This window comes from Mobula birostris, chromosome 6 (genome assembly GCF_030028105.1).
Source record: "Mobula birostris isolate sMobBir1 chromosome 6, sMobBir1.hap1, whole genome shotgun sequence".
NCBI classification, from domain to species: domain Eukaryota; kingdom Metazoa; phylum Chordata; class Chondrichthyes; order Myliobatiformes; family Myliobatidae; genus Mobula; species Mobula birostris.
This window is the reverse complement of record NC_092375.1, coordinates 74,439,545-74,451,849: the sequence shown is the minus strand read 5'-3', so window position 1 is coordinate 74,451,849 and position 12,305 is coordinate 74,439,545. Positions and strand designations below refer to the sequence as shown.

The following is a 12,305-nucleotide window of genomic DNA, read 5'->3' as shown; positions in this document are numbered from 1 at the left end:
CCGTGTAAGCGGAACAAGTGCTACACATGCCCTTACACTTCCTCCCTTACCACCATTCAGGGCCCCAAACAGTCCTTCCAGGTGAGGCAACACTTCACTTGTGAGTCGACTGGGGTGATATACTGCGTCCGGTGCTCCTGATGTGGCCTTTTATATATTGGCGAGACCCGACGCATACTGGGAGACCGCTTTGCTGAACATCTACGCTCTGTCCGCCAGAGAAAGCAGGATCTCCCAGTGGCCACACATTTTAATTCCACATCCCATTCCCATTCTGACATATCTATCCACGGCCTCCTCTACTGTAAAGATGAAGCCACACTCAGGTTGGAGGAACAACACCTTATATTCCGTCTGAGTAGCCTCCAACCTGATGGCATGTACATTGACTTCTCTAACTTCTGCTAAGGCCCCACCTCCCCCTCGTACCCCATCTGTTACTCATTTTTATGCACACATTCTTTCTCTCACTCTCCTTTTTCTCCCTCTGTCCCTCTGAATATACCTCTTGCCCATCCTCTGGGTCCCCCCCCCCCCCCGTCTTTCTTCCCGGACCTCCTGTCCCATGATCCTCTCGTATCCCCTTTTGCCTATCACCTGTCCAGCTCTTGGCTCTATCCCTCCCCCTCCTGTCTTCTCCTATCATTTTGGATCTCCCCCTCCCCCTCCAACTTTCAAATCTCTAACTCACTCTTCCTTCAGTTAGTCCTGACGAAGGGTCTCGGCCTGAAACGTCGACTGCACCTCTTCCTACAGATGCTGCTTGGCCTGCTGCGTTCACTAGCAACTTTGATGTGTGTTGCTAAGATTTACTAGATGTTGCCAAGTCTTCACGAGTTGAGTTACAGGGAAAGATTGAACAGGTTAGGACTTTATTCCTTGGAGCGTAGAAGAATGGGAGGGGGATTTGATAGAGGTTTACAAAATTATGAGGGGTATAGACAGAGTAAATGCGAGTAGGAGAGATAAATGCAAGTAGGAGAAATAAATACGAGAGGACATGGCTTTAGGGTGAAAGGGGAAAGGTTTAGGGGGAACTTCTTCACTCAGAGTGGTGGGAGTGTGGAACGAGCTGCCATCTGATGTGGCAAATGCGGGCTCACTCTTAAGTTTTAAGAATAAGTTGGATAGATAAATGGATGGGAGAGGTCGGGAGGGTTATGGACTGGGTGCAGGTTAATGGGTCTAGCGGAATAAAGTTTTGGCACAGACTGGAAGGGCCGAATGGCCTGTTTACTGTGCTGCAGTGTTCTATGGTTCTATGGTTCTATGTTAAGCTGCTATGTTATGATCTTCTTTCAACTGTGATTCAGTGATGCTCACAACATTATAACTGCCAATCTCCACCTGCGCTACGAGATCATCTACCTTACACTGTATATTGCATGCATTTAGACATAACACCTTCAGTGCTGTACTCATCACCCTTTTCAATTTTGCCTGCATGTTACACTTCAGCTCATCACACATTGCAATTTTGCCCTATCATTCGCCTGTCCTTCCTCACCACACACTGCATCGACTTTATACCAACTGCTCCATCTTCAGCCCAATCACTCTGGTTTCCATTTCACTGCCAAATCAGTTGAAATCCTCCTCAACAGTTCCAGCTGTACCTAAAAATATTGCACATTCTGAGTGTACATGACACTCTGGTATTTGGACATAATAACAAGTGGCTTTGCAGTATCAAGTTTAGAAAGATTGCATGCTCACATTGAATACCTGATTCATTACTTGAAATGCATTTGCCATGAGCCATATTAAATATGGAGCGCCGAGAGTCCACCAACAGCCTGTAATATCCAGCTGTCAAACAGGCAAGGTTCATTGCATCTGTTGACTCCATTAATAATATAATGGGCTGAAAAAAAAGATAACGGTTTGAAAATCTTGTATTGCAGTGTGGAAAATACATTTCAGTTTGTCAAACCACCAAACCAGCCCTCGGTAACCATGAATTATGTAGTTCCATGAAGACGTCTGGCACCTGTAATGAACAGCAGTTAAAAAGAAATCTGATGCTGAAAACTTTAATCTGTAAACCTCCTTTAATATCAACAGAAACAATTTTTAGACTAGATCGGCATATTCGCTTGTTAAATTTTGTCCAGTTGGAATTGCCTGAAATTAAAGCAATTGAAGGTGAATAAAATTGTTAAACAAAATCTTCCATGAAGGTAAGTTAGGAAATCTAACAGTACTATCAAATCTGAGTTGCATGTCTAATTTAATGATGATAGTAGTTGCCCCCACTTTAGAAACTACTAACTGGCCCTAGAGTTTAAGAAATGGTATGAGAATTTTGTGAATTAATTTGTTGTGGAAAAACAGAGGATTTTGACTTATTTTCATTTCCCTCTGTTGATCAATTTTCCTCCCACTACATCTGCCTCAACCACTTGCTTTGTAAATCTGCTCCCTGCTCACTCATCTCACTGACCTTCCCGGCACTTCCCAATGAATGGTGTTTTCTTACCTTGACATCCAGCACATTCAGTTCAACTCTCACATTGTTTTCCTCTTCCGAGAACATCTCGATCTTATTCACATGGCTAAAGTCAGCCAGCAGGGCCACCAGATGTGTTTTTGCATTAATTACATGGCTTATTCCATATCTTGGTCCCACTAATAAGGTGACTTCAGAGTGCTTCTCCCCTTGCTGATTTATGTAATAAATAAAGACAAAATGAGGTCACACTTTCTTTTCAATACTTCTTCATTTGTAGTTTAATCATACTCCATAATAAGAATTATGAAAAAAAATCATACAATAATTTCCCACTTCAAGAGAACAAGAAAGCCTGTCACTTGACTGGAAGAAATGTTGCCTGCTGATAAATTCTGGTACATTTCAGTTCATTAGTTCTCATAATTGCGGGGAAGGTGTTGTGAATAACAACTGAGCGGAGAGTATGAATAATCAGCTTCAACGGGATGGCTGGTACTTTGCGTTACCTGTAGTCTGAAATTATTTTTTTTGCTCAAAATAACAACTGTTCTTTATCTTAACATGTATGTAACTGCTTAAATAAACAATAAATGCAACATAATCCAGGAGATATTACAGTAAAGTGAGCAACAGGGCAGTCAAAATGATCGAGCATGATTGCATTAAATATTCCCTCTTAAAATATAGTTGTTGATGATCCACTCTTATCTACGACCATAGTGCACATCTTGTAATATTCTAGTGGCATTTGCTAAGACAAACCCATGGTTATAAGTGGGACCAGGGGGATTCAAAAACAGAGCAACATAAGAATAACTGTACACTAGAAGGAACTGATGCCTCTATTCCCTGCACTATGATGGAGCCCCTGGAGTGAACCACTCTCAGACAGTGTTGAAACTAGAGTCTTTGAATATTTTTTTATGGCAGAATTAGAATCTATCTAAAGAATAGTGGAGTTAAAGCTTATTGTAGATAAGTGGGAATAGAGAGTTGAAGTTAAATCAGTTCAACCATGATCTTATTCAATGCTAAGACTGACCCAAATGTCTTACTCATGTTCCCAGCTCATATCTTTGCATGTTTGCATGGTTGAACAATGTGGGTTGTGAGCTTAATTACTTTTCGAGAGTTTAATTTTATTACTTATAGGAGCAACCTTCTGATGGTCTTGTCCTTTGTAGATTTCATCAGACATTGGTCAACCCTTGTAAAAGACAAATAGATCAGGATTGGTAAGGACTATGAATGCCTGGCCATTAATTATTTCATGTAGGTGTTACCTTGTTAATATAAACAGTTGATAACCTTACTTAAATAATGAATAAAAGAATTTTAAATCTGCTGACGTCTTGGTAGTAAGACACAGGAACATTTTGTCTGCCGAGTCATTATTTTGGTACCAAATTGAGAGAAATTCCCTGCAGGTTTTTATTGAAGTAGAACTTGCTGAGCTGCATGGCATTTCCACATTCAGTGCTTCTCCACCCACTATCCTCTGAGGAGTGATCCACAACGCAGTGATGCACACACACACATAGTGTCAACCTCTGAGAAGTTCTTACTCTATATACAGTCCCTTTCAAATTTTATCTGTGTTACGTACCCCGTAACTGGGTTGCCAAACCAGCAGAAATGGATCACTCAGTTGGAGTCTGGACTACTAGAACTAAGAAAGTTTTATTAAAGAAACAAGCAACACAGTAATCGAAAGGATAATAAATGCAACAGTTCAGCAATGATAACCACACATGTGCACAGAATTAAGATAACAGCATCAATCAAGCTCTATCGTTGTCTAGGGGTAAATGACCAATTTCAAAGTGACACAAAAGTCCAGTTCGATTTAATAGTTCAGTTCGCAGTAATCGTTGCCATGGCGATGGACAGCGTGGGGGGAGAGAGAGAGAGAACGGGAACGACTGATCATTCAGAAACGGCTTCCACTCACAGACCGGCGATATTGCTCACAAGCAGCTTTCAGGCGGGTCCTTGGTGATGTCACCTGAGGTCACCGGCTGTGACCCCTCCTCCAGATGCGGTCGATCCTCTGCAGTGAACCCGGCACCCAAGCGAGGGTAGACACACACCGGGTTCCCGCTGATCGTACCTTTCCACCCTGTGCATTGTCTGGTACTTCCCACCAACTCGTGAGAGGCGCACCGCTTCCAGGGTCTCGTTACCTCGGGAGTCGTGTGTGTCCTGCCTTAGCGAACCTGTCCCTTTTTATCCCCCTGCTGGGGTATCCCCTGTCCATCACTTCAAACAGTTCAGGGTTCAAAGGGGGAGCCGCTCCAGGCAGCTCTCTCTCCCGTCCCTTCATTACACATCTCCAGATCCTGTTTCGTTGTGTTCCTTATCTCTCTTTTGAAGACAGGTGGCAGACCAACTGCTGATCACACAGGACAGCTAACATCTTATCTGTGTGTATTCTTGTCACATCTGATAAAATTTTGGAATATTATAATGTCTTGGGATATTATAACGTTAAAAAATTGTCTTACTAGTTGATAAAGATGAATGCAATTTTATTATTGACTACGCTTCAAATTAGCTGCAATGGCTATAAAAAGCTTTGGAATATCTTGAAAGGGATATAAAACTGCTATGCATTTGAATGATTTTATTTTTTAATAAACACTGTGGTCTTCACAGACGCCTGAACAGAAGAACTAGTGACATTTACTTCAACCATGACCTCATTCCATTGTTTGTCTGTCTTTAGAAGTAAGGTAACTGTCTTTTAGTTCTTTGAAGCAAGAATCCAACACTTTTTATTGTTCAACATTCGGAGTAGCTGGTGAATTAAACCTTCTAAAGCAGGTCAGCAGTATGTCCTGATTTTCTCCAGATGGAAATGAATTTTACTCTTTAACAATATGAGGGCTGTCAACGAGGGGAGAGATGTCCTGTCACAGTCTATACAAGTCACATTAGTGACATGTCATAATCAAAGCTGCATTTCCCATTTTCACAAAAGTAATTTCTCAACAGTCTATAGAAAAGGCTATCAAACTCAGTGAGTAGTCAGCAGTCAGCAGAATGTTTTCCAGTATGGGTCTGGTCTGAGCCTTTCAATTTTATTTTGACCAGCAGAAAATGTGATGACCATGTTGTCAACCTGCATTGGAACCAATCTTTGACTTTCCAAAAGTTTTTAATGACGAATGGTGACTAATGCATAAAAATGAATATTCTCACCTGAACCTAATCATGCACTAACATGATTATGGTAACTCATGTCACAGGAAGTTTTCAACCTATTTTGAAGTGCAAATTCACAACTTAACTTAACATGGATTCTAAACATCTTTGAGTTAATTTTACCTGGCAATCAGTTTTCCTAAACTGTTGTGCAGTACACAAAGATGATTAAATCAAAATCAAGACTTGACATAACTGAATTGTTTAAATAGAACTCATATCAGTAGATTACAGCAAAGAGTCAATGAGGTCTGTTATTATGAGTAGAATTATCAGTTCAAGCCAATATATTATCAGTAATATTTTTCTTTGTGCCTAAAGCATGTTCTTCATGGGATTATAATTACTGACTTTTAAACAGCTCAGATGAACACAATATTTTTGTTGTGACATATATAGATATGTTAGAAGAAAGAGGAAAAAATAAGATATATTACCATCAGCATAGCTTTAAACACTCTGCCTCCATACAATCGCAGGTCACTGAGAAACTTTAAGTAGTGCACCTTGGCTTGTAATGCAGAGAGCTGCAATTGAAAGCAAGGTATGAATTAAGGTAAAACACCACTTAAACGGTGATGATAAATGGCTGCCACTGAATGGCACCAAAACAAAATTAACTGCTTAAAAATCAAGCCGTTTCCCTTTCAAATCAGGTATCCAGATGTTCACCTCAATATTGCAGTTTGCAGTTGGGTAAATGGACTCAGAATGGAAACACACTTATTTCACAGGAATTGACTGATCCAGAAGAAATTTTGCCAAAATATAGAATGAATGAGTTAGGGTTGAGTATGGAAGAATACAAAAGCAACTCCCAACTTTGAAACTATTCAGGAACTTCGTCAAAAAATGTCTGGTTCTTCACTGTCAAACATTGGTTTAGATATTAGCTAACATACGCTGGCAAAGATTTCCAGTGAGCAATAGCTGCTTCAAAGAACTGGAAACCGAGCCAGAAGACAATTCTAGTAATGTGAGGCAAGTGACTGCCAATTAACATAACAGATTTTTCATTCTCTCCTTCAGAGCACATCCGAATTCCATTATTGCTTTATTGCATACTTATTTCCCTTTAATTGAGAAATTTTATTTCCCAGTCAGTTATGTACTTAAAAAGGATTTAAAGGAGATTGACCAAGCAGTAATCCCTACTTCATATATCTACCAAAGCCAAGATGTAATATTTAATGCAAGGCAAAGCATTCTGCTAATGAAAAATTAATATTCCATTTCCACTATATTGGAGATAATTGTATTAACAGCAGGTTCTGTCTTTTGCACATGTATTATATACTAGCATCATTTGAAATAATAGCATCAGAGTTTATAAAGAGTTTCATCTTTAGTAAATAGTAGTTATAATTCATGGTGCAATGTTACCTTTTTGCCAGGAGGAACAAGATTTTGGTTTGTTTTCAGGATGTGGGTAAGTGCTTTCTTCACGTTCTTCTCTTTCATACTTTGTAAAACCATGGGAGGGAGGAAAGTGTCAAGGCCCCATTCTTTCCTGGAAGAGAACTGCATGTCAGACAGAGGGCAAGATTCGTTATTTCTGTTATCTCATTATTAATGTGTCAAATTATAGAAATGATGAGATTCCAAGATGGCTTTGGGATCCATGTCTATTGTAAAATCTTGTTCTTGCTTACTGCAGAAATAATCCAAGCACCAACAAAGGGAGCAAAATAGCACAGGTTTTGGAAATCTGAAAGCAATAATAGAAAGACTCATCAGATAGGACAGCATGAATGGGGAGAGAGACAGAATTAACATTTCAGTGGAACTAATTTAAGTGAAAAGCTAACACTCTGAAAAGTTAAATCTGCTTCTCTCTCCATAGGTGCTGCGTGACCTGTGAAATGTTTCTGGTAGATTCTGATTTCATTAAAACCTAACAAGAACTGGGTAGATAACGTGCCACTGGTAGGTTAAACATTGAGTGACTTAAACATACTTTTTACCAGTTTTGTTGTTATACACTTAGCCTGGAATTAAACCAGATTGTGCAATATGCCTAATACTTTAAGGAATCACTGGGCCCAATTCTGCAGTTGGTATAACTGTCATGAGGAAAATGTTAATAAGGTGGACATTTCTGGTAACTGGATAGATGAAAATCAGTATGCTGCTCTATGAAGTGGAAAGATTTGATGATACAGAGATGAAACTCTACCAGAGTGATAGAAAAGTACATCACAGAAACAGACCAGACCTTCAACCCATCTAGTCCATGCTGAACCATTTAAACTGCCTACTCTCATCGACCTGCACCCAGACCATAGCCATTCATACCCCTCTCATTCACGTACCCACCAAAACTTCTCTTAAACTTTTAAATTGAACACACATGCACCACTTGCACTGGCAGCTCATTCCACACTCTTACAATCCTCTGAGTGAAGAAGTTTTCCCTTGTGTTTCCTTTAAACGTTTCACCTTCCACCCTTAACCCATGATGTCTGGTTGTAGTTCCACCCAACCACAGTGGAAAAAGCCTGCTTGCATTTATCCTATCAATAACCCTCATAATTTTGTATACTTCTATCAAATCTCCTTTCAATCTTCTACATTTCAAGGAATGAAGTCCTAACCTATTCAATCTTTCCTTCTAACTCAGGTCCTCCAGATCCAGCAATATCTTTGTAAATTTTATTAGTGCTCTTTAAAGCTTGCTTACATCATTCTTGTAGATAGCTGACCAAAACTGCACACAATACTCCAAATTAGGCCTCACCAGCATCTTATACAACTTCAACATAACATCCCAACTCCTGTACTCAATACCAAATCAGAGAAAATATGCAGATGCTGGAAATCCAAGCAACACACACAAAATGCTGAAGGAACTCAGCAGGTCAGGCAGTATCTATGGAAAAGAGTAAGCAGATTAAGGGTCTCAGCCGGAAATGTCAACTGTTAACTCTTTTCCATACATATTGCCTAGCCTGCTGAGTTCCTCCAGCATTTTGTGCGTGTTTCTTGTACTCAATAATTTGACTTATGAAGGCCAAAGTGCCAAAAGCTTTTGTTACGACCCTATCTACCTGTGCCACTACTCGCAATGAATTATGGACCTGTATTCCCAGACCCCTTTGTTCTATCACACTCCACAGTTCACTGTGTAAGACCTACCCCGGTTGGTCCTACCAAAGTGCACCACCTCACACTTGTCTGCAATAAATTACACCTGCCACATTTCAGCCCATTTTTCCAGGTGATGCAGATCTGTTGAGAGCTCTGAAGCTCTTCCTCACTCTCCACCACAGCCCCCAATCTTGGTATCATCCATAAATTTGCTGATCCAGTTATCATCCAGATCATTGATACAGATGACAAACAACCACAGGTCCAGCACCGATCCCTGCGGCACACCACCAGTCACAGCCTTCCGGTCAGAGAGGAAACCCTTGACCGCCAGTCTCTGGCTTCTCCCACAAAACCACATCATCTCACCTTGAATGCCGAGTGACTGAGCCTCCTCCCATGCTTGGTATAGGATTATATATTTTATTTCGACTCTGAACTGCTGATAAGCCACTCACAGCTTCACAGATACAGGTGAGATAGATGCTTGCATTGTTCACACAGCTCGCAGGCTCCCTTCAAAAGAGTCCATGCTGTGCTGTTCCATTTTACAGTGTGTTCAGTAACAAGGCAGTGATCTTCACTATTTTTCAAGCAGGACCACTTTGGCTAAAAATCCTTCAATCTAAGAGCCACATTAACCACAAAACTAACATATTGCTTACTACTGAAATAATGAAAGCATTTTCTGAACAATTTGTATAAATAATTAAAGGGTGTTTGATTAATAAAACACACTCTCGGAGTAGAGGCACATCCATTTAGAATGGAGATGAGGAAGAATTTATTTAGCCAGAGAATGGTGAATCTGTGGAATTCATTGCCACAGATGGCTGTGGAGGCCAAGTCTTCAGGTATATTTAAGGCAGAGGTTGACAGATTTTTGATTGGTCAGGGCATGAAAGGATATGGGGAGAAGGCAGGGGATTGGGGCTGAGAGCAAAAATGGATTGGCCATGATGAAATGGTGGAGCAGACTTGATGGGCCAAATAATTGAATTCTCCTCCTATATCTTATGATCTTATGGTCTGAAAACAATACTGCCTTTATAAAAAGGGGAACTATCTGGAATTAGAAGTAATTATAAAATTAGCCTTTTAAAGAGTGATACTGCTTTTAATTAGATTTACTTATTGATGCACATTGCTGGTGGGGGAGGAGGGATTGTTACTTGCTGCCACTTATGTGCTGGGGGGGAGCTGGGGGGAGCTTTGGGGTTCTAACATTTAACTGTCATTCATTCTTTGTGGGCACTTCTCTGTTTTCATGGATGGTTGTGAAGAAAAAGCATTTCAAGATATATATTGTATACATTTCTCTGACATTAAATGTACCTTTGAAACTTTTGTGCCAATGTACAGGAATAAGTACACATACATGCACACATGTGCATGTCTACTGTACATACAAGCACACGTGATATGTTTGCTTGGACACGGGTGTTCATTGCTTTCAGCCCCTGACACCTGTTGAATCAAAAAATTGTTTGTTTTTGAGTAAGTTGAACTTCCACCCAATATTCTTTGTTCATCTACTTGTTGAAAACGGGAACCAGTCTTAAGTTCTTCATGAAAGTTGCAACCAATAATCAGTCTGAATTTAAAACAAACACCACTGTCTATAGAACACAATTGTTGGCTCACAGCATGAGGAGCTGACATTGCAAGAGAACCAGTGTAAGACAATGGTGTTATGCTAGCTGGCTCAAATCAAACCCAGACAACATTGGCTAAGTTATTTAGTTCAAGGAAGCTTGCAGACCAGATTTATACTATCCCTATCACATCATTTAGCTGATTCATTATTAGATGGATGGTATGTGTACTCAAAGAGTCAGCTTCACAGCACTAATTATGATTATGTGGGAACTGTGTCCCCAGACCTTTCCGGCCATTTGTGTGAAAAAGTGTGAAGTCACTCAAGTGGCAGAAAAACAGTATAAGAGCGCAGTCAGACTTTTTTTAGGAATGGAGTCCAGAAACACCAAGAAAAATGACAGAAAGATGGGATAAATTAGAATTTGTTCCTCTGTCTTTGATTTTCGCAATGGACTTGGTAACCTGCCTTAATGACTCTCATCCAGTAGCGCTTACATCCACTGTGAAGTGTTAAGAGAGGTTGTTAATGAAGCATTACAACTCCTGCTTGTGGAGCGATTCGGATCCACTCCAGTTTGCCTGCCATCACAACAGGTCAACATCAGATGCAATTTCTGTCCACTCAGCTCCGGATTACCTGGACAGTGAAGATGCATATATTAGGATGCTCTTCATTGACACAGCTCTCCATTCAATACTATTATCCCCTCAAAACTAATCAGTAAGATCTAAGTCTTGGGCCTCAATACTTCCTTATGCAATTGGATCTTCAATTTCCTCACTTGCAGACCCCAGTCAGTTTGGATTGGCAACAACATCTCCTCCACAATTTCCATCAGCACATGTGTCCCGCATGAGCTTAGCCCCTTGCTCTACTTGCTTTATATGCATGCCTGTGAGGCTACGTAAAGCTCCAATGCCATTTGTAAGTTTGCTGATGACACCATTGCCATAGGCAGAATCAAAGGTGGTGACAAATCAGCATATAGGAGGGAGATTGAGAATCTGGCTGAGAGGTGCCACAACAACAACATCTCATTCAATGTCAGCAAAACCAAAAAGCTAATTATTGTCTACAGGAGGATGAAACCAAAGGTCCATGAGCCAGTCCTCATCAGGAGTTCAGAGGTAGAGAGAGAGAGCAACTTTAAATTCCTCTGTGTTATCCTTACAGAGAACCTGTCCTGGGTCCAGCATGCAATTGCCATTCTTAGAAGTTTGTGCAGATTTAGCATGTCATCAAAAACTTTAACAAGTTTCTATAGTTACGCTGTGGAGACTATCCTGACTGGTTGCATAAGATCCTGTTGTTGATTAAACGGGGAAAAGAACTACAAACAATAGTGGGTATTTTCCAGTCCATCAGAGGTAAAACCTTCATCACCACAGAGCACATCTATAAGGAGGAAACCAGAATCTATCATCAAGGGCCCCACCATCCAGGCCATGCACTCTTCTCACTGCTGCCATTAGGAAGGAGGTACAGGAGGCTCAACCCCCATACCACCAGGTTCAGGAATTATCCCTCAACCATCAGGCTCTTAAACCAACGGGGATAACTTCAGTCACCCCAACACCGAACTGATTCCGTAACCAATGGACTATAAAATGGCTGACATCTTGGGTCCAGTAGTTGTGCAGGCAAATACTAGTTGATATTATAAATGTGTTAATAATATAGCAGAAAATACACCAATTCTTCTCAAATTGATGAATATTTTATTCTTCATCAGAGACTGTAATGATGAAGGAATTGAATATAGAGTAGGATGCAGATTAGACAGACCAAACCCTGAAGTATAATCCTCCCACTTTGATACAACTGCAGACATTTCATGCTAAATTCTGATATTATTCAAGACGATGAACCAGGGGGGTTGACATGGAAAATTAAAATTGTCGGCATACATGGAAACAAGGTCCAGTGCCCTACTATGGAGTTCCGGCACAGAAATAGAGGATG

General features: G+C 40.5%; 1 protein-coding gene across 1 annotated transcript in view; it reads right to left on the bottom strand.

Moving 5' to 3' along the window:
* Positions 1-12,305, bottom strand: part of frmpd4 (FERM and PDZ domain containing 4) — a 472,289-nt gene that overhangs the window by 20,921 nt on the left and 439,063 nt on the right. Inside the window, exons 11-14 of the mRNA XM_072262320.1 lie at positions 7,040-7,166; positions 6,094-6,183; positions 2,480-2,662; positions 1,726-1,864 (exon numbers count right to left, since the gene is read on the bottom strand). Coding sequence (XP_072118421.1) covers positions 1,726-1,864; positions 2,480-2,662; positions 6,094-6,183; positions 7,040-7,166 — 539 coding nt within the window. The remainder of the gene's footprint in view (positions 1-1,725; positions 1,865-2,479; positions 2,663-6,093; positions 6,184-7,039; positions 7,167-12,305) is intronic.